The sequence below is a fragment of the Anoplopoma fimbria genome, chromosome 9 (assembly GCF_027596085.1).
Source record: "Anoplopoma fimbria isolate UVic2021 breed Golden Eagle Sablefish chromosome 9, Afim_UVic_2022, whole genome shotgun sequence".
Lineage (NCBI taxonomy): Eukaryota > Metazoa > Chordata > Actinopteri > Perciformes > Anoplopomatidae > Anoplopoma > Anoplopoma fimbria.
In genome coordinates, this window is record NC_072457.1 from 22,502,554 (window position 1) to 22,526,168 (window position 23,615).

The window sequence follows — 23,615 nt, forward strand, 5'->3', positions numbered from 1 at the left end:
TGTAAGTTCCTGAGATCACATTTTAACAGATATGACCACTGCAGCCACATTAGGCAACTTAGCAGCAATGTTATTCTCAGTCAGCAGCAGCAAAAGGAAAAATCTCTCTTTCCTTTTCTTTGCCTCTCTCTCCCCTTTTATTTCTTGGTAATTAGCTGACAGGTCACACTGAGTAATGGTCTGGGATCAGTCCAGAGTAATTACACCAAAGAGGATTGACCTCGGATATGCCTTCGCCTGAGGCTGCCTGAGTGTGAGTGTGAGTGTGAGTGTGCATGTGTGTGTGTGTGTGTGTGTGTGTGTGTGTGCGTGCTTGAGTAGGTGTGTCGATGAGAGACAACAAGAGTAAGACAAAAATATGATATGAAGAAAGTGTGTGTGAGGGGGGGGTGACCTTTCCTGACCTATGGGACAGGCAGAGACAAATCGTCCCCACCTCCCCACTTTCAGAAGGTCAATCTAAAATAAAAGACAAATGGCTTCACTTGCTCTTTCTTCCATAATCACTACACCTCAATTAGGAGAACAAATGTGCTACAAGATAATTTAGTTATTTAGAGAATAGAAAGACAGATTCCTTTGTATATATTTTTGGCTTCATTGAGATCAGGAGTTCTCTTCTCTTGTTCAGGATCACGGGACACAATGTAACATGAATAAATCCCTAAAAACACATTTCCTCTCTATAGCAGAAAGTGCCTCTGCCTTTATTGTAGCCCTGACTTACATTCCATTTTCTTTAGTGCTGTAACAGTAATCCAGCTGAGATGGACATCTTTTTCTTCCCCATATCCCCATAAAACACAGAAGGAGCTGCCAAATGAATGTGAACCCATAGATAACCCACCAGTCCCATCAGACCAGTGATAGCTGCACCATTAACGGTCAAGCTCTCTGTCTAAATCTAGTAACAGGAAAGGAGAAGAAGTCCATCTTTCGTGTTAAAATCACAACAAGTATTTGTCTTTACAAAGTACCCAGTTATTATGTCAATTGCTTATATTAATCGAGGGTTAGTCAGTTGGTTGATGGATAGAACATGAATCACCAAATGAGAATTGAATAATCGTTTCAACTATTCACTCGGTTCCAGCTCTTCAAATGTTTTGTTTTATGCTTTTCTTGCCATATATGCTTGTAAACGGAAAGTTTTTGCGGTTTGCACTAATGGTTGGGTGGATAAAAGCAGACATTTTAGGCAACATTTTTCACAATTTTCCTACGTTTTACAGACTAAATAATTAAATCAAGAGAAAAAGCAGCGGATTAATCAGTAATGAATAAAATTGTGTGTTGCAGCCCTATATTGATCTCTGTCCTACAGCGGCTGAGTTCCTACACATGAAGAACAAAACAAAGGTTAAACAAAGATCCTCAGATGTAGTAGTTGGTCTACCCTTAGTTTTCAGATAGAGTACTTTCTGTGGTATTTGATGGATTGACAAACAGCAGACCCGCCTGTCAAGATAAGGTTCCTCTTCCTTGTTGAATCAGATTCAACTTTAATTGCAAAATAAGTGTGAACCGAAATAGACATTACATTACATTACATTACAGTCATTTAGCATTTTATGGACTTTGACAAGTGTATTCAACATAGTATTCAAGAGAACTACTAGTCAAGAAGTCATAAGTGCATTCCTTTCTTAAACAAGCATCTGCCAGAGCAAAATCAGATTTCAATAATTGCAACAGACTAATCCGAATATAGTAAGTGCTACAAACTACTACGAATAGGATAAGGATAAATAAGACATACGGCTAAAAACAGGGACAACGCAGCTGCTGAACACAGCGGAGCAGACCAGATACTGATCAGAATGAGTCTGGTGTCTGTAGCCTGAAGTGAACCTGAAGGCTGTGCTTTTCTTTCTCGTTTTCCCTTTTTTTCATCTTATATCAATTATCACATCAATTTGAAGCCATAACACAAATATTCTGTATCTGCTTCTTCCAGCCCTTTAAGCTGTTTCACAGTTAAAACTGAACTATTGACTTCATATTATTATACCAAATGGAAAATTCTGGATGTCTTGCACTCATTTTAAACATAGTTCTTCACAATTCAATTCAATTGGCAGTTTAATATATTGAAAACTTTGGCATCTTGACTGAAATTCAAATGCTTTTGGGCAATACTTGTCTGTAGAACATAAGTTTACAATATTGGATCAATCAAACCAGTCATCAGATTAAAGGGGTTATACTGTATACCAGAGGTGGGGCCAAGTCATTTTCAAATCACTCAAGTCCTGAGTCAAGTCCCAAGTCTAAACAGCCAACTGTATTTCATTTTCTTTTTGTGGTTGACCTCCGCATTTTTGTACACAAACGTTATTTTTTTGGGTGTAATTATGTCTAACTGACGCTCACTAACGTAACTTTGAATCCTTGTGGTTCTCTCCTGCAACTTGATTGGATGCTGTCCGGTTGGTTCACACAAAGTGGACCAGGGGACTTGAGGGTCAACTTGCTGAGAATGAATAGCATTAATGTTAGTTGTTTCAGGAAATAAATGAATTTGTCTTTAAATGTGACATTCAGTTTTACACAAGAGAAAGGCAGCAAATTATCACACGAGCGGAGTATGAATAAGCACGTATTTGGCGTGTTTGCGTAAAAACTGACAAACAATGAATCGCTTATGTCAATCGTTTAATCAATTAATCAACTAATTGTTTTAGGTGGTTGGTCTGCGTGTCTGTGTTTGTGCGTGACCACCGAAGACCGAGAGCGAAAAAGCTACAAAACATGGTATATTTGCTCTCCAGTGTGATCGTACAACAATTGCAGTTCGCTCTACAGCATGTGAATGTGTGTCCACAATCCCTTTCATGCTGACCTTTTGCATAAACGTCCCTGTGTAACTCACTCCCTGCGATGCTGTGATCAAAGTACAGAGGGGATATTTGCTAGGAAGCTGACTGCCTTAGATCACATGACTCCTGAGAGAGGAAGCACGCTGAGGTGAGGTCACTCAGCAGGGGAAACAATCACACTGACGGAACACGGAAGGAAGCACAGGATGCTCTGTGTGCTTTTGTGTATGTGTGTGTGCACAAAGATGTGTGATGTCATTTCCTCCTGGAAAAACTGAATGGGCAGGAAAGCAGCGTATCTAATAGACTCCCAAAAACACAGACGACAACCATATGGAAAAATAATAAATTATGCGTACATATTTTCTTAGTCATGTCACTGAAGAAAATCAACTGAAAGCACTCACAATGGAGCAATAGGGCAAATAACGTTTTTTTTTCACCACATACCAACAGAACTGTGTGTTTTCATGCCACTGATATAACTTGGACTGAAGTTTTATATTTTCCATTATACATTTAATACTCGAAATTAATCGTGATTTAAAATCTGTGATTGCAGTGCTATTATAAGTGTTTTCTGTTTGTTTCAGCTGTCTTGATGATTTGTTAGAGCGGAGCAGGGTGGGCCCTCCAGGCAGGTCACCCCTCATTTAAACCCCTATCAGGGCCTCTCTCTGTGGACAAATAAATGGCGACCACCCCCATGAGCTAGAGGAGAGCCGTGTTAAACCTTCAGCACAGAAACAGACTGGTTATTTATAGTCATTTGACATAGAAATATTATGAGTACAGCATGAAATGCTGAAGCACAGACACACAGAGTCAGACACAGTGAATATACTGTGGGAAATCTGACTACAAGCATCAACTAATGACTAAGTGGAGTATTTCATTTTAAAGCCGGGAATATATCACATAAAATGGCTTAAATCAACAAGACAGCACCATCATAATATTACATTGAGAGCTAGTTATATTTATATATATAATTATGTTAAGTACTTGACAAGATGGTAAATAGTGATATGGGGACGCTGATTCATCCAATCAGCTCCCCTGTGCAGCTTTATAATGATTGATGATCATTGTTTGGCCTTCCAACCTGTAGCTTTACTGTTTTGGTTCACTCTCACCAGTCTCATAGCGCCATCTTTGGCTCAAAAGGTAGCTGTTTTCAGTGAAAGATCCAGTGTACTCTACCTGCTCAGCCCCACACAGTAACTAGACACAGTTAGACACTAGCTGGAGAACATAGTGGAGCCTTTAGCAGCTAAGGGGACAAATGTCTCCCTCAGGAGTTGGTTCAGACCAAAAGAAGGAGCTAAAGGAGAGAGAATATTGGACTCAAAAACTCAATATGGACGATAATGTCGCTCTTTAACTGCTGGATGTGTCAGTAAGCAACCGTTTGCTAACCAATTCACCAACAACTTAAAAGACAATGATGATATGTCAATGTCGTGTCAGTTATTGCAGGTTGTAAGTTTCATAAAATGCCTTACGACGTCATCTATATTTTGCTTAAATATTGTTATGCATAACATGAGACAAACTCCCTGGTAAACTTAAAAACTTTTAATACCAGTTCTAAACTCCCCCTTTCTCCGTATACTGGTGTGTTTTTGCACGCAAAACCTTGGGGACAGGTTTGCAGCTGTCAGCTGTCATGCTGTATGAGCGCAGTCCTGAGCATCTAGCCAGTGGAGCACGCTCACATGCACTAAAAGCACACTTTGCCGGCCCGGCTATGTCAACAAAGCAAGGAGAACCTAAAATTACATTCACTGCTCAGGTAAACATTATTCAACTAAATTGCTACATGCTCTGAATACTGTATATTGCACCAGTAAGTATTCTGTTTAAATCTTCTCTATGTTGTAACATGTCACAAGCAGCATCTGAGAAACTACTGTAACCCTGTATAAAAAACTCACCCCCTCTTGTTGCTGATTTTACTGCAACTGTAGCACCACTTACTATTAACTACCATACTGCTGTTCCTGTGTTGCCAAGGTCAGGCTGTCATCACATAACGAAAAACCACATCGGCTCCAATGCCGCATTAAGAACAGACGTGGATAACCGCAAATACAGACATACAGTCTGCTGTTTCTACCGACAGACAGGCCTTCAAGGACACGGCCACTTATGTTACTGACAGACATGCAGACATCGGACTAATCAAAAAGCTGCTCCTGTTACTGACCTCTCTCTTAGTGAGAGATTTGATACTGGGGTTAGTCTGGTAACTCAGTTCGAGTGGAGACGTAGCGGGAAGATATGAAGTCAGAAGAAAAAGAAATAATGAGTCCAAATGAAATGTAATCTGGAAAAAGTGACATTTTTTTTAACCAGTGTGGCTCGAATGTAAAAAAAAACTAGTGAAAAGTCAAGAGTGAAAAGTTTCCGCTTACTTCACAATAATTAAATGTGATTTGGTTTCATTGAGTTTAAGACAGCTTTTCCACTGATGACAGTGTCACAACGAACTGGTAAGTCTGTGCTTAAGCAAACATATAGGCTGTAGAGCTAAATCACAGCAACAAAGCACTGCTATACTAAAATAGTAAGCCTCTGATTCCGCTTATAAACAATAAGCCAACAACCTCATGAGATTCTACATGAGGTCCAGAGGAAATTATGTATGAACGGACCAGATCGCAGCTCGCACAAGCTACTAAATAACAAAACAAACGAGCTACACTGTAGGAATGTAGGCTACAAACTTGAGATAGCCACAGTGTAGTACTGAAAGTGGCTATTGATGATAATGATCTATACGATATAAGGTACTGTTTGTTGCTGTGTTGACGCGAAAAAAACCACTGACAAAAAGAGCTAAACCAATTACAATAGGCAGAGAAGTCAAGGGCACATGGATGCATCATTGACTGGTTTTAGTACATTAATGTAATTGTAATTTGTTGTAAGTTTGTCTTTTGGTCTCCTGAACATGATTTGTATGCATTTTTACATCAACATCAAAGGTTTGGCCTAAAAGACCCAGTTATTCAATTCCCACTTAATCTTTCTTTAAAGAAAGATTAAGTGGGTTTTAAAAATATAATCTCACTATTGCCCTTTGAAGCCAGCTATATACATCAATGATCCATTATTTATTGTATTAGACAGCAAATTACTAGGATTTGTGCCATTGCTAGGTTGCATGCTTTTTTGCCAAGAGATTTCATATATCCCACATATTCTTTTCTGCGTTTACTTGGTATTAAAAGATTAATTATGTGGTCATCAGTTTGTTCTGTTACACCGGTAACTATCGAACCAGTGAAGTTAGTGTAGGCTACTGACACTTCTACACCCCTGCATCAAGGTGTTAAACCATTGAAGGTCAGCATAAACAATGCTTTACGCTTTAAAGAAAGGGGGTTACTTTCAAACAGCAGCAACTGGAATTTGATGAATAAACACAAAGATTAAGAAATGGATAGTAACCATTACCAACTTCACTGAACAGAGAAATTGCACCAAATATCAATGGGAGTTTTTGACCTCTTATCTTGTGCATGAGGATACATGTGCGGTACTTGTTTCACATTATTTCACTGATCAAGAAAACCCTTTTAAAATGTTGAGGGCAGTATTTCAGTGTGAGGATATGAGTAGTGGTTGGTATATTATGACGAAACAGACTTACTGTCAGGGTTGGGGGATTTCCGTCCATGACTGGGCGAGGAGCAGCGGAAGGTGGTAACGATGGTGTTGTGGTGAGGATTAGGGTGGTGTGGGTGGTGCACTGGTGGGTGGTGGCCATTGTTTTCTGGGGGAGCTCTGGTGATGCTGATTTCGGGTTTACGGACATCTCCTGGACTTGGAGGCTCAAACTTGCGAGCGTGGTTCTGCTCAAGGGGCCGGCTGGTGCCGTTGTTGTTGTAGTTGCCCTCGTTGCGGCGTATCACTGGGGAATCGGTAGGAGTCTTGGCAAAAGTGACCTCCCTCTTGTGGCTCATCTCGGGGGTCCTGGAGTGGCCCAGGACTTCGGGGCGCTTCAGGGCGCTGTTGGCCGCAAAGCGCATGGAAGCAGGGCTGCCCACGTTATCCACCTGCTTGCTGGAGGAAGTGGAGATGTCGATGGAGAGTTCGGAGCGGCGCGACACAGGCTCAGGGGTCTTGGAGCCTCCTCCGCCCATGATGGAGCGGGGTTGGGTATAGTTGAGGTTGTTGTTGTTGGTGGTGGTGGCCGGGGTGGCAGTGCCCAGGTCACGGTAGTAGATGCTGGTGGGAGACATGGCGTTGCGGTGAGGGGAGTTGGTTGTCCGACGGGAGCCGGGGGACAAGTGAGATGAGGTGTCAACATCCTCCACCTCAAAGGACCTCTTCAGAGCTGCATGTGAGGGACAAACACAACACAGTCATGGGGTCATTTGACTGCTGAAAACCACTTTGTTGATTCTCTGAGGCAAAATTAATCAGCCACTATTTTGAAAATCGATTTATCATGAGAGTCATTTAAAAAAACATCCCAAACATTCTCTGGTTCCAGCTTCTCCAGTATCAGGATTCTCTACTTTTCTTTCTTTTATATAATTGCGCATTAAATGTCTTTGTTTTTTTTGCATTAGACTAATACATCACAAAAAAATAATGGCCAATGAAACTAACTGTTTATTGTTGCTCTGACTTAATAAAATAGAGCACTATAACTGTGTATAACCAGCGGTAAAAGTACCAACAACAAGTACTCAATTACAAGTAAATTACCTTTATGCAACATCCTACAAAAGTAAAAGTAAAATGTATTCAATAAGAAGAAAATCCCCCTTTAACTGATATATTATTATGAATTGCATTATTAGGTTGTTAAGGGGATCTTGGGTGGAACTGTGGAACATGTCAAAAACCAACAATTAAAAAAAGTAATTATTAAAAAATAAAAAGCCACCATAACTTGCTAGTCAGCGTTAACATGTTGAGAGACTTATTCTGCCCCCACATGCGTTCCATCCACAAAAATACGTCACCATGTTACTAACGGGAAAAAGGGGAATATAGAAAATGGGAACAATATCATTAAACATTTATGGAGGAGTAAACAAAGTAATGTTATTTTCTAAAACTCATTATGAACAGTATCAAAGTACTGTAGTAAAGCTCCTGAGGTTTGAGAGTGGGGTTATGAGGCAATTTACTTTGGCAACACAAAGGAAACAGCATGCACCAGCCATTAAGCCATACTTATCTAATTGCATTACCTCCCTTTCACCAGCAGCGTGTTTTCTCACTGGACTGTAGAACCCTACATGTTTAAGTCAATTCATGTGTTGTTTTGTCATGACACGTGTGTGTGTGTGTGTGTGTGTGTGTGTGTGTGTGTGTGTGTGTGTGTGTGTGTGTGTGTGTGTGTGTGTGTGTGTGTGTGTGTGTGTATGGTGCACTACAATCAAAGTTCTAGGGTTTTACACAGAACCATTTGAAGCGTTCACAATATGTTACAATGCACGCAATCAGCAAAGCATTGTTCCATGCCAAGTGTCCCAAGTCTCCCTGTTTGTGAGCAACGCGAGCACAGAGATAGAGGCACATCCTTCCCCTCGGTTAGTTGTGACGTGAGAAAAATAACTGCACTGTCCAAGCTGAAGATACTGCGGGATGGGATCCCCCCCTGGGAAGAGTGCACTGGCTCAAAGTCAACTTGATTTTTGACTCCCATCACGGAGTTGTCGTGCCAAGCCGATGGCCAGGAGCTGCTATCATAATGACACACTAGTTAGACCGGTCCACTCACGCACACCCTTAAGAGCATCTCCTGTTTCCTGCAATCTGGAACGCAGTGCTGATCATTTGATCTGCTTGCGGCCTGCGGTGCGTCCGCGTGTGCACGGGTCTTTATGTGACTATATGCAGTTTGGTTTAAAGTGCTCGTTAAAAAAAAATAAAACGAGCAAGTGTGTGTCACGGGAATGTATATGTGTTTATTTTTAAGCGACTACACCCACAGGGAGGGGACCGGGGGCCACAGCCCCACTACACTCTGTGTAAAACTCTGTCAGGGGGATGCCGAGCTGGACACAATCACATCAAAGCTGTCTCCACACACACACACACACACACACACACACACACACACACACACACACACACACACACACACACACACACACACACACACACACACACACACACACACACACACAGCTAATATAATTTACTGCTATAAGCTGCTTCAATCCAACATGGTGGACATTTAATACAATTTACCCCCAAACCAAAAATCAGGCTAGAGCCAAAGCATTATTCTGTGTTAGTCGGACACACCAAGGACATTCTTGTTCACCAGGGGAACGTCTGCACTTCTTGGAGTGTTATAAATCGCCTTAACCCTCCACTACTCCCCCTTTTACCTTAAAGTGCGGTTACATTTCATCTTTTGGCACTCTTTCAGACTGTTGCTAAGGCTGTAAGGCTAGCTTTACATTTAGAAATACTTACAACATGTGTTGAACACATGAGATAAGCACAAAAAAAAGTGTCAGAAACCCAATTGAACATCATTTTCTCACACTCCCACGCTTATTTCCAGCGCTAAAGTTATGATGTGAACAGAACAAGTTCATTATCCAGTAAGGCACCAGCTTTAAAATCCATCCTTTGATAGAGAAGCACATAAAAAGAATTATACACAATAAACTTGCAATTTGTAAGCTGGCGTCCAAACCCACACTGCCACTGGACTGTGTCCTTCTTACCGCCTCTTTCCTCAGTCTTGTGTTTTATGATTGCTGAGAGGGAGTCCAAGGCCGTGGCCACTTTCAACTCCGGCCAAAGAATAAGTCGGGTCGGCCAAAATTGGTCTGCAGATTTCATAAGGGAGCTGAAGGGCTGCGAATGCACCCTTTAAGACTTTATTGTGTAACGAGTGAGGCCCCTCGTTCTAGCCTCCTCTGAGAGCCGAAACAAGCGTGCGCACACTAACGTCTCCTGACACTTGCTGTAGACTTTTGTTAAGTTGTGGAAGAGCTGTGAGAACTAGAGCTGAACGTGGCGGGGATATCAGGATCCGTGTTCACGTGTTTTTGCCCAAATAAGACAGCTGAACCAAGACGCTGTTTTGCCAGTGACCTGTTAAGTGATCTTAGATTAGTATTTCTGTTCTGGGCTGCTTTGTGATTATATGGCCGCAGGCGCGGGACCACAGCAGAGGACTTGAGTGCTTTCCTCTCATGCCGTTTGTTTGTATTTAGCGACGGTGCAGCCAAGTGTACATGATTTAAGAGCAGAGATGAATTTGAATCTCTCTGTGCTTTAATGTTGTCTGGGAATATAGAGAAAGGGCATCTCTCACTCAGATGATCGCTCAACTCCCATGTTTTTAAAGATCACGCTTCTTCCCGTCTCCTGGGTATTTCTTCTTCATGTCTTTTACTTCCATCGAGGATCTTCTCTGCATGAATATCATAACTACATAGGATCACGGAGCATTAGGAAGAAGGAGTGTGGGACTGACAGATGGATGAAGGAGTATCGTTCCCAGTGAAACAGCATTCCCAGACTATGAGCTGAGAGGTTGAGTCCACCTCGGAGGAACCTCATTTACAGGAGTCTCTTCTCCCCACATCCCACTGCTACCTATCACCGCCCAGTGTCCGGTATCTCACACCGTCCCATGTGGGGAAAGATAATGCAGCACAGCACAATATAGCAAAAGGGTTATTGGCGCAACAAAAACAAAGATGGATGCAGCTGTATCCTCGCTTTGGTTCACGGTCCTTCGTCCTAATGCGGCCCAGGTGTTAGGCTAGGCTCCCTCTTTATCATCAGTGTCATCACTTTTCTCTCAAGGTCGTCCCAACCGATGAACGCAAAACATTCAGTATCATCTCAGCCCAGATGCACTAAGAGGAGATAGTCGAGGGGAGGAAAATAAACAGAGATGCAGGAGGGAGAAGAGGAAAAAAAGACTGGAGATAGAGAGGCAAAGAGGTTGCACGATGAGAAAATGGGGAAGTTTGAGGTATGCTAACGTTCCACTGCAATTACAACTTCAAGTAATGTGATAGTGTTCTCTAACTGATGTTCTTAGGGAAGTGAAGTTTGTTACTTTGTTATTTTTGACCAAATACCTTACTATACACATCTCATGTACTATGAAAATATTTATTTTCTTCTTCAGAATATACATACACAAAGTGTGGACATGACCAGACGGACATATGCACTGTTATTTCATTCAAACATCTAAGACAGTCTGACAGCTCTAAAGAAGGCCAGTGCAAAGTTATATTACACCATAATATTACAAAATCAGAAATCCAACTGTCTTTTAGATCTAAAATAAAAGCCCGGAACAATTTATACTAACATAAGCTACATTTAGATGCATTAAATCCCCTTACCATCATATTCGCATTGTGTTGATTATGAGTGATTACTGTTGATTGATTAATCAATTCTGACGTGAAGCTTCCAATAATGAATCTCTACGCTTCCTGCAGATGTATCACAATAAAAGCCTTCCAAGTTAGGTGCCCCTGAAATGCTGGAAGCCTTTTAATGTGAAACAGATGTACGAGGTGTCGACTTTACATTAACAGCAGTCAGTCAGGTCAGAAAACATGATTGCTTATCACTAGAGCATTACAAACCAGGGAACAAATGAACATATTTCTCAAATAAAAGTCGGATTGTCTTTCCTGTCTACTTTGCCCCTGTAAACACAAATTAATAAATTGACAACCTCATTAATTTGTTAGAAGGGGAACTCTGCACATACATTACAGTAACAACAACAAACCCACTGCACCAGTAATTTAATCAATAAAATATGTACTGTACTGGACACAGCCTTGAACTCCTATTCGGTCTGGTAATTCTAGCCCCATGCAATAAGTCAACCCATAAACTCTGTCAAACATGGGGTTACATAAAACCAGTTCATGCACAGTGGAGTTAATCAGATATCAGTAGCCGCAGAATACAAGTCTATGTGGTCAAACCAGGAAAAACATCCTATTTGACAAGACAAGGCCAAACAACGAGCGATAGAATTTCGCTGCACTGTATTTTTGCTTGGTCAGAAGAAACCTGAATGCTACACTGTCAATCACACACTTCCCTTTGCTGCCCACTCATGGTGGTGGGTTTACTGATGCTGCCCGGCAGCCGTACAGCTCACTGCTTCAGATTTACTATGTGGTTCCCTGCTGGCGTGGCCGACACCCTGTGTCCAGCACAAAGGAATTCTGGGGGTTGTTTGAGGTGTTTGGTGAAAAGGGCAGATTTGTGATAGAATAGGTGAAGTTGGTGCTGGTCAAAATCTTCCATTTTCTTCAGTTATGTTAAAGAACCAGGAGGATCTGAATCGTAATCAGAAGCAAGCGGTAATTTCTCTCCTGATTGAGGATTTCTGGGCACACACGCACACACACACACACACACACACACACACACACACACACACACACACACACACACACACACACACACACACACACACACACACACACACACACACACACACAGTCATCCATGCAGCTGTAGAGTAGCTGTCCTGGTGCTTAGCTTCAGGCTCTTTAGGCCTCAACCTTTGACTGGTAAAGCTTTTTTCTGTTCCTTTGATCAAGCACCGGTTAACCATCCACTTCATGAACTGATTGATTTACAACAAGGAAGGTATAAAGGGAATAAGGTATAAAGACAGTGGCTTAACACAGGTCTTGGGCTTTGTTCATCTCAGGATGCAGCAAGGGTGCCCTTGCAAAATAGATAGCAGAGGGGAAAGAGGATGCCAGCTGAAATGGCAGGCTTGTACCCTCAGTCTACATCTCATGAGTCAGTCAGTGAGTCTGTTTGTGTGTGACAAACTCTGTAAAAATCCAACTTTTACAGAACTGGCCTGACACAGTCATACTAGCGATGCCCTACATGCTTTTTCTGGTTTAATATACTTCTTAGAACAAACAGGACCACTGAGACCTGTTTGGAAATTGTTGTATTTACGAACATAAGCCCTGTGAGCCTACTTAATAACACGCTGGCCTTTCTGCCAAGTTTACAAATCGTACCACACACATGCATTCTGCTCCATTTCAATGTTTGTTTCCTGCCTGTCTCTAAGTGCCACTTAGCCGCAACAACATGGCACCTTCAGGCAGATAATCAGTGAAAAATACCTTGGATTGGACTCAAAGCCCAGTTTAGGTTGGCAACCATACCAGGAGCCCATGTAAGACTCTACAAAGTCTCTGTGAATATACAAATAAGGGCTTATTCTGGGATAATTCTCTGGTGACTCATTCGTTGAGATTCGGCAGACAGAGACATTTTCTACCTTTTAGAAAATCATAATATTTTTTCAGTGTGTAGTTGTTATGATGGTTTCTATCATCCCTTTTCCATAATAGTCCCGCACGTGAATCCATCCAAAAGGCATTATTACATCTTGAGCGTGCTTACAAATTACATTGCCTTTCCCTCTCTGTGCCTATTTTGTCCTCAGTGTGTGATCCGGTGCAATGTACTGGAAACATAATGATCTGGGATCAAATGGGGATTTACCCCGCTAAGTGTTTGCCGAGTGCCTCTGTCTATAGCTGTTTCTGCTACGAACGGAAACACTAGAATGGTTCGTAATGACCAGTATAATCTACTGGTGGGGTAGATTATGGTGGCCACTATTAGGTACTGGATACAGCAGGTGCTTTCTGTGTGTAGATCGTAGGTACGTACTGAATGCTATCTTTGACATTACATTATGGAGAACAAACAGGAAGGAACCTGATATTGACCTTACTCTCACTAACATTTGGCCTTATTGCCTTTCTATGTCACTCTGAATAAACTAATTAACATGAACTCCTGTTATATACCATTTGCACAACATATGGCAATGCCTGGCCACCACTGACTGAGTACTATGCACTCTTAGTTTTAATAAGGGTTCCAAAGGAGTTCTTTATTTTGTGAGACTAAGGGTTCCATTAAGAACCCATTTCATCCAATGAGCCATTTTAGGAAGAAAGAGTTCTAGTCGAAAGCATGGGTGAAAAAAAAAGATCCTCCCAGCCACATCCCCAAAACTGTGATTGTGAACCATGATTGTTTTGGGTTGCACATCAGCCCCGGCCCTTTAAGGCAACTGGACTTGGTTCCCATTGCCCCAGTCTGACCTGTCAAAACAAACTATGGCTAGGGTAGAGCAAGATATAATGTATAGATATAAAATGGAAATGTACTTTTTTAAAAACTTGTAGACCCCCTGGTGGGTTTTAGATTAAATCCTTGGGATATAAAAGTCTTTTTTAGGAGAACCCCCTGGGTGTATAACCAGTAATGTCGGGTTCTAGGTTGAATCCTCTGAAAGGGTTCCAGGTGGAACTTTTAAAAGAAAGGTTCCACCAGGAACCACAAAGGACAAGCTTATATTTAGCACCTTTATAACTACGAGTGTACGTTACAATTGCTGCATATTATCCAATATAATAGTCAATTAAAAAATGAAGTTAATGCCATGTTTTCTGCTCACAAAATACACCAGTAAATGCCTGGGTGTGCTTGAGATGAAGTACTTTGTATGGTGTGTTGTATGACTTTGACCGAAGGCCAAAGTGTTTAAAGTCTTTCTAGACTCCCACAATCAAAAGCAGGGCTTAAAGCCAACCGCTATAGAGAGAGGCGAGGCACGACATGAGATCACATGAGGATAACGGTAACGAAGACGCTAACATAGACATATCCACAGCCACAGTTTAAATGAATATGGGAATAGTCAGGCAAGTTCACCAGTTCATAATAAAGTACATAACATAATGAAGAACAGGTGAGGATTTTCTAATGATGTAAACAGGGTAAGACCAGATGATCTCATTAACAAGAATGAAACAGAGATCTCTGTTGTTTTATCATTTGCTCTTTACCTGATTGAGGCAATACTTCATCTATTTAAACTGTCACATAAAAACCTAAATCCAAACATCTTTGTCTGGTTATCATAATCAGATGAAAGAATAGAGTCACAAACGAAACAAGCATTACACACCTCCATTTTCAAATTATTAGGTTTTTATCAATTCAATTTTGTAGCCTTTAAAAACCGAGGCAGATTTATTTCAGCTTATCCAAACTTTGCATTTCAGTAAGACGTGAGACAGAGATGAATTCACTGAAAAAAGCAAGCAATAAACTGATCATTAAATGAATTAACCAGGTTATTGGACAGATGTTGTGCTACCTGAGATGATCAAACACTGCTAGAGTATGGCTTAAAGAGTACTTCCAGTAATCGGGATACCAATGAGGACTTTATACTATTTCTGATTCCATGACATCACACAGTGAGCACCAGGCTGAAGACCAGCTGGGGGGGACGCGGTTTGACCGGAGGAGGAACAGGAAAGAAGAAGGAGAGGAAGAGGAAGAGGAGGACAAAGGGAATTAATGCCAGTTCCACACCGGTTTAGCCAACAAAAGAGAGACACAGTTGTGAATGTTGTACGAGGAGGTTAGACAGATGTTAGCTCTTAGGGCTGAGGTTTCCACTGTCTCCCTCTTAGTGCTTTCTGCTGAGGGCTTTCCGTTGCTGGAACAGTGTGGTGTCAGCGCTGTGTTTGTTTCTATTATTGACGTTACTTGGGTATAATCAATAACAGACTATAGGCTGCAGGGACTTGGCTAGCGAATGCTCACCACCCTGTTTTTAACTGTAACAAGCAGACATGCGCAGTACTACACAGGCATACAAACAAACACACACACACACACACACACACACACACACACACACACACACAGAAAGTGGAAAGATATTATTCAATATTAATACCATTCACAAACAGACTTCATACAGATGAACACAAACGTCAAAAGTGAAAGAAAAGCTGAAAACAAATTACACACCTTCAAAATCTGAAATAATCCCCTCCAAGTGTGGATTGACTCCAGAATCTGACATTTTTCCAGGCATGAAATTTCACAAAAACCTTCAATGTCAAGTGGCTCCCTGTTAATGCTGAATAAATTCCAAAATAAAGTGAATGAGAAACCAAGTCCGAGCCCACAACTCTCTTAAAAGGAGCAACTTATTTTTCTCTGACTCCCCTAACTAACTTCTACTATATCGCTGCATTCAGACTTCAGAGAGTGCAAAAAAGGCATGCCTCCTCCCTTCTCATCCCCTCCCTGCAGCTAGAAGGTCACTCCCCCTTCTCCCTCGTGGCCTGTGTGTATGTGAGTGTGACAAAAAACTCACCCCTGCACGCTCATACATGCACGCGCAGGCATTCTGTCAGGGAAGGACAGAGGATGTCGCATGTGCACAGATTGTAAAGCCCTCTGAGGCAAATTTGTAATTTGTGATTCTGGGCTATACAAAATAAACTGAATTGAATTGAATTGAATTCACGCAGACAAACAGACCCTGTCATTCCCCTTTTTCGACCTAAGTGGCTCTCGGGTCTGATTTCAGGTGGTGAAAGTGGACAATATGTCACACAGTCACACTAACTTGAGTTAACCTGGAGTCAGACAGGATCCTCTGTCACAGCTATAGCTCTTCAAACGGCCCTCTCATGGTAGGCCCCTCTCACTCTGTCACAGCTGCAGAGGGACTGCAGTTTAAGTGAGAGTTTGAGGCTTCAGCTTTTTGAGTAAACAACCTCTACAAACTGGCTGACATGTTAATTTAAGTGTCACTTCTGTGGGAGCTGCTTTTACTGTGACAGATAAAAAAAAAAAAGTTGACTTTAGGGATGTATACGACGGCGCCTCTGGGCAAACAGAAGGGTTGATTCGTGCACCAACCTGCCCTCTGTGAAGCCGCATTATCAGGAGGAACGAGGGAATTTGAGCTCGGTGGACACAGCTGACCAGCTAGTCTAGTACCGTCTGGGTACTGATGACAGGCCACCGTTTGAAGTGGCGGGTAAGGTTACATTTCTTGTCCTTGGAGCGGCTTTGGTCAATTTAGAGACCGTTCTTTCTGGGTGTGACGGAGAAACGCTGTTGATAAAAGTGATGAAATGTCAAAGTCGGCCTTTGCTTTTATTTGACCGCGTCCACTGTCTCCCTGTGGGACGTGCTACAGTATTTCTTCTCCTTGGATCTCCCACAGGAACAAGTAGTGATGCTATCGCTGTAATAACTGATTGGTCATGAGTGAGTGGCTTTTCACAGCTTCCTGTTTGGAGCCAGACGTGACTGCGGATGAGATTTGTGTTGAATTGTTCCTTGATTCTAGGTCTGTTTTCCCATTCACACACTAATGATGAAGGTCATGAGAGTGAATAGAAACTGGTCCACAATCAGCCCCTGAAAGGAAAATTAAAACTAAGGCAAGGGCCACAGGAAGCTCACGTGAAGTGTTTCACCCTTGGTTAATGCAATAAGGTTCAGCACCAGTGCCTGGTGCTTTTACTGCCATATGAGAATTCGGGAAATATCCCACTTGAATAAAAAACTCCATTCTAAGGGGCACTAAAGCGATGCCAAGCCCACCCAGGGGCCCCTAACCCTAACACCCAAGAGGTCACTGCTAACACAGAATAACACTGTGGGTTTATGGTTGATCTGGTTATTTCATACAACAACAGATGCACAGGCGTCGTAGGATAAAAGACAGAGTGTGGAACACAGTGGTTTTCTTTCTATCCTAAATATATCAATCACAGAACTTTACTGGGTGGACTATTTGTCCCCTGAGACGCTTGTTGTCCTGTGTCGTGCAATCAAGCTCTGACTGCATGTTGTACTAGTGCATACAATATGCATCACACACCCTGACAGATGTGTGTGGACATTAATACTTAATGAGTTTGTGCGTGCATGCGTGTTTATGGTGCACCTCGACAAGCATGTGAGTAAGTGTACTTTTATATACTGTATCAGCCCGTTCTCATTTCTCAGGGCCTTGTCACGGCCCCTAGGCATTTGATACAGGCGCACACAGCACCCCCTTGTTTACGTTTTTACTTAGTTCACGTAGCTATTTTAAGCCGAACCATAAGCTAAACTATATATATATATATATATATATATATATAAATATATATGTTTGTACTATGTACTGTGCTATACGTAACAAAGTGTGTGGCCTCTCTGCGCCGTGCAGGCCCAAGTTGCAGGCTGCACTGTAAACCATACGCCACAAGCCTCTGTAGTACTCAATTAGACCAAAACACACGGTGTGTGAAACACACACCTCACCCACCTCCCTGTGTATTTATCTAAACATGGATTTACACTCTGGGCTAGCTGCAAGGCAAAGCTGAGCGACAGAATGAGGAAAGGCTCCAAAACAACATCTGGAGAAGCGTGTGTGTGTGTGTTTGTGTGTTTGCACTGTGAGTAACATTACTTGAATATGCGCCAAAGCATGCATGTGCACATGTGGTTAGTTGACTGCGACTGCGGACGCGGGGTGCATTTTTGCGTCTCTGTGCCCCTTAAATAGCAGCGTAAACACAGAGGCCTCTGCACATAGTGGGATAAATCTGCTTAACCAAAATCATTGAGCCCCATATCTCTGTGTTGCTGACGGAGTCATGCTTGTTTTGTTCTTTGTTAATAGCAACAATTATGGGTGTGAAAGTGTGTGATCTACTTACGAATACACAAACTGTTGGTTCCCAAGTAATTTCATGTTTTCATCAACATGGTCGTCGGATTCATGATGAGATCTCTGTGGGATTTGTTGTTCAACTGGAGCTTGTTGAATTCCTTTTTTTCCCCATATTTCCAGAATACATTGGATGAAAAGCTTCAACTAGTTTAATGTTTCACTGCTATAGCTATTTATTAGACGTACATATCCCTTTGTTTTAGTATAATAATGTGAAGTTAACACAGGAGACATGACTATTTACCTCTGATTCCAGTCTTTGTTGCTTGGTCAGTTATTGAAAAACAGGAATTCAGCACAACCACAAACTTTATTGGCAGGAAGTTGCAGCAAAACAACATCTCTATTTGAGTCTTTCTTGTTTGCATAGAAATGCACTCATGTGTGTGGTTTAAGCATTTATTTAAGCGAGACCTTTTAGAGATGATCAGTTTGACCTACATATCTAGGAAGGAGTAAAAAAGAAAATTACACCTCTGAATGTTAGAGGGCTAAACTAATTTATTGTAGCAGAACCCAAATAACATGCTGTCACTGCAAAAAATATTGAGCAATTAAATAGGGCAGTGAAACTGCTGCTAACATGCAAAGAAAGCGTAAACGGATAATAGAAGCAATACATAGTTTAAGAGACAGAACAGTGAGACTGAGGGAGATAGAGGGGTAGTTTATTGACAGTAAGCCTTACTTAAAGTCAATTCAATCTATGCAACTATTCACATTGATGTTTGTATTAATACGACAGTTCTTTGGAATAACTATTATCCTCTACTCTGTCATAGTAAGCTTTTTAAATTGGTGTAATAGCTGTGTGGACAACTTATGCTGGCAGTGATGTCGCTGCTGTGGTTTAATACTGTGATATTATGGTGCAAGCAAACACCCAACATGAATCTGTACACACCCAGATATAAAGTTCCTGACTCAAACTATGTAGAGTTCTTCGGCTTGTCCTCAGAGAAGAACCCTTTATGGTTCCTGGTAGAGCCTTTTACAAAAGGTTGCACTTGGAACCCTTTTGGAGGGTTCTATCTAGTAACCAGCATATACCTAGAACCTTTCCACCTTTTTTAGGATGCTAACAAGAACCCAGCCAGGGGGTTCTATCTACATACTTTATAAATTCCAGGGGTTAGAGGTTTAGAACCGAGCTTTTGTGGTGCAGAACAACCCACATCAACCATGGTTCTCCATCACAGTTGTTGGGGGTGTGTGTGCTTTCAATGATCCTCGATAAACTCTTTCTTCCAAAAAGAGTTTTTCATGTAACCTTTAGTCTCACAAAGAACCCTTGAAAACCTTCTTCAAAAAAACAGTTCTTCAGAAGCAGTTTTGGGTAGAACTTCAGCCCTTCAGGAAGAACCCGTTTGGAACCCTTATTTCTAAGACTGATGCAAATTTCAAATCTACAGAGGTGATGCCACTGTGAAGAATTAGAGCTTGCACATGTGGTTTCCTGTCTGTTTGAGTGTGAGAGGTGATACATTTATAGACGAAGCTCTTCACACATATCAAAGTTATCTATTAGATAGGTCAAAATAAATGTAATTAATATATTCCTAGTGTCATTTGCAGCCATTTGTGAGCAAATGCATTTGTGGAATGAATCCTTTGCATTAAAAGTATCGCGTGAAAATAATTACTTTTCTGCTGCCCAGATAATTGTATTACACTGTCAAGAGAATGCATCTTTTGCATAAGATTCTGTAAGTATGTTCCAATAATGCATTTATCAAACATTTAAATGGTGATAATGCCATAATAATGGACATAAATATGTCTTGATGCATGAAAAGTAACACAAGTTCCCAGCACTTTGACACTAACTGATCTCTTTGCACCTTGCAGACCACAAATAGAGCTTCATGTCCCCCCCCATGTTTCCATCATGTTGACAAATTTTCACCTGTCACAAATCCTCCCTTGTGTGGACTGAATGTGCGGTCAGAGCCCTGAACTCCCCGTTGCTGGCTGTTTTCACGGTCGCCCTTACTTATCATTATGAAATAATCTGAGGAACAATATGAGGTGAGATGCTGGGAGGAGGACTACGGGGCGTTCACTCATAGAGGATATCCTGTACACTTATTTTATGGAACATGGTGAGCTGGGTGATTTCCTTGAGTCCCTTTAACCCCTGAGTTTGTGTAAGTGGGTGGGGATCTGAGCATGTGTGTTTTAGGGTGAGGGCATGCAGGGCCCTGGGAGGATACATCAGCACTTCTAAAACCTTGGATTAACGTGCGAAAAAGAGTGAAAACACAAAGAGAGAGAGCGCACATACAATTTTAGTACTTGAAATTAAAGGCCAATTTTAAAGGATCATTGAACACCACGTGCTACAGCTTGTTTACTTACATGAACACTGGACATGGAGACCAAGAGGAACCGCAATAAGTCAAATGTCGGCCTTTAATAGAACAAGTGCTACATAATGTGTCACGATGTTATGCGTATTAGGCAATAATGATGGGTATGTATGGCTCCTGGCCTCGACCCCTTCATGTTAACAAATAAGAAACAGATTTTAATCTACTTATTTCCCTCAGGGAGTGCACAGATGTGTCCTCAACTCATACTACTGAATCTCGGCGTTCATCGTTGTCGGTTTGATGTGAAATAGGCCACGCGAAAACTGCAATTTATGTCACACAAGACAGTGATTTTCTTCCCGTTTAATTGGCAGAGCATAAAGCGACATGACACAACTTTATCGTTTCTCCCAAATTCCACACCGAACCCTTTGTTTCCCTTTCCCTTTGTTATATTTCCCCAGCAACGCGTCAAAATGTGGTGACCATACGGGATGGTCATGGCAGACGACATGTCACATTGAACGTATTATTTAAGGCCCGAGCGTGCAAGTATGAGGCACTCCGGGTCAACTGGGACCCAGGATCTAGAGGTTGAGAATGCCACCTGTGCACCACACTTTTCGAACTAAAGTCTGAATAGATCAGAGGTGGGAGGAGGGGGGGGTCAAGGCAACAGGGTCCAAACAGAACCACACAACACAGTTTGTAAACCAGGAAGTAGCTCAGCCCTTGCAGGACTTCCTTAACTGAGAGGAGTTAGGGAGGGAGAGGGGGATTGATGCCTGACAAAATGCTCCACCACCTCACCTCTCTTCCATCACGTCTTGACTGAATTCCTCCACCTCCCATAAAAAAAAAAAAAATCCCTCTGTCTGCAAAATATGAATCATCCAGATGGAACATTTACCAGAACGTCAAGGGGGGAAAACGGTGGCTACACCAAAGAAGAACAAAAATGACAACACTGCCACCAAGTGGTAATAAAAACGGGTGCACGGTGTGTCTGCATGCATCACACGGCTCGCTGAACTCAGCCACCTTATTATCGGTCGCATTAAAGGCTAATTTGTTAAGTGTCGCTCAGCTTGATGTCCAGTCTTAATCACGGTAAAATGCCAGATTACTTTTATCCTCTCGGCGCAGACTGAACACATATGGGCCCGAGCAGAAGTTCAACTAAATCTCCAGTAGCGCTCAACAATGAAAATCAATAAAAAGCAACTGATTAAAGGAAACAGGAAGGATCTCTTTTGAGAAGTATATGCCAGAAGCCACTGAGGAGGACAGAGATATCACGCTGCAGATGCAGGACAGTACACAGACTCTGATGCATGCTGAGCATTCCTCAAAAGAGTCTGCTGTCTGTCAGAAACCAATCCATATTAGCTGACATATGAGCTCTGCTTCCACTCCCCGCGACCTGAAATACACCATCTGTGTCAGTCAGAATTAATCCGACTCCTCAGCTTTAAAGGCATCATCATGTGATGATGGCTTGAAGATTTAACTCCCTCGGTCTACAGTTTGATCCTAGTTGCATATGTGGGTCAGCTGTTTATTCGGGATCCGAACCCGAGGCTGCCAATTACGACGCGGCGGCCACTTTTTGAGCTGGGAGATTACGTTTCCTGATTCTGGGAAGTCGTCTTTGACAGCCCGTCATATGAGGTTTACTCACTGTTTGCTGAATGAGAGCAAACATGTGCGGAGAGCTTAGTTTGTACCTCAGACAACATATTAGAAATAAATCAGAGGGGTAAAGTTGATATGGAGACACACACACACACACACACACACACACACACACACACACACACACACACACACACACACACACACACACACACACACACACACACACACACACACACACACACACACACACACACACAGACTGACAGACAAACGTCTCCCACCCAAACTAAAGAAATCACAACCAGGGTGGCTTCTAGCTGACTGCTGCCACAAAAAGCTGCTTCCTCTGCTGTCTAACAAAAAAAGAGAAATAGACAGTCCCTTTACAAAAAAAGTATTGAAATAAGTCTTAAAAAGCCACAACTTACCAGCTATTCTGTCTCGCTCCATAACTCAACGGCTACCTCAAATAGCCACATGCAACCTCTCCTTTTCTCTCTCTCTCTCTCCCCTGCTTCCTTCCCCTCAGCCTTTTTTTTTTTTTTTTTTTTTGCTTCATGAAGACTTCCCCTTTCTCCTGACTTAGTCACCCTGTCCCCCTCTTTAAAACCCTCCCTCCTCCCCCCCGTCTCCCTTGCTCTTATACTTCCTCCAAGTTTTAATGTCTTCAGTATGTCAGGATAACAAGTGAACGGAGCAGACGTCCGCGGCCATGTGCGAGTCATATGGAGGTGCTTTCTTTGCTGTCTCTCTCTCTCATAGCTCTTTTTCTCTCCCACACACACACACACACACACACACACACACACACACACACACACACACACACACACACACACACACACACACACACACACACACACACACACGATGCAGGCTTTTTATCCCAGAAACACTCAAGCTGACACTTTTTACCCTTTTTTCTCCCTTCGCTTTCTCCAATGTTTTTTCTATTATTCCCTTCATACTAAAGCCGTACTCCCTCACACACAAATATTTGAGTCCTATTGTGTCTTTGAAATGGATCCTTAGCCCTATGACCAAAAGGTCCTAATCTGAAAATAAACTCAGTCCACTTGGAACAGAGAAAAGCTCCGACAGTCCATCGAGACCTCCTGCACTACACCAGCAACACGCTCCTACCATGTGATCATCACCATTCTAAATCAGGATGGAGAATCTCACATCAATTATCGTCCAAACAACTGATGAGTGAAATGAAATATTGATAATAATAATTGTAACTTTATTGACCTCCCGTACATCAGCTGATTG

The 23,615-nt window shown here is 42.0% G+C and overlaps 1 protein-coding gene across 2 annotated transcripts in view; it reads right to left on the bottom strand.

Moving 5' to 3' along the window:
* Window positions 1-22,859, bottom strand: part of septin9b (septin 9b) — a 62,108-nt gene extending 39,249 nt beyond the window's left edge. Inside the window, exons 1-2 of one of the 2 annotated variants that reach the window (XM_054604596.1) lie at window positions 22,769-22,859; window positions 6,478-7,164 (exon numbers count right to left, since the gene is read on the bottom strand). In XM_054604596.1, the coding sequence (XP_054460571.1) occupies window positions 6,478-7,164; window positions 22,769-22,790 (709 nt within the window). In that variant the 5' untranslated portion in view covers window positions 22,791-22,859. Of the gene's footprint in view, window positions 1-6,477; window positions 7,165-15,671; window positions 15,754-22,768 lie in introns of those variants that run through there. The other variant, XM_054604595.1, reaches the window with a different exon arrangement.
* Window positions 22,860-23,615: the final 756 nt, after the last annotated feature.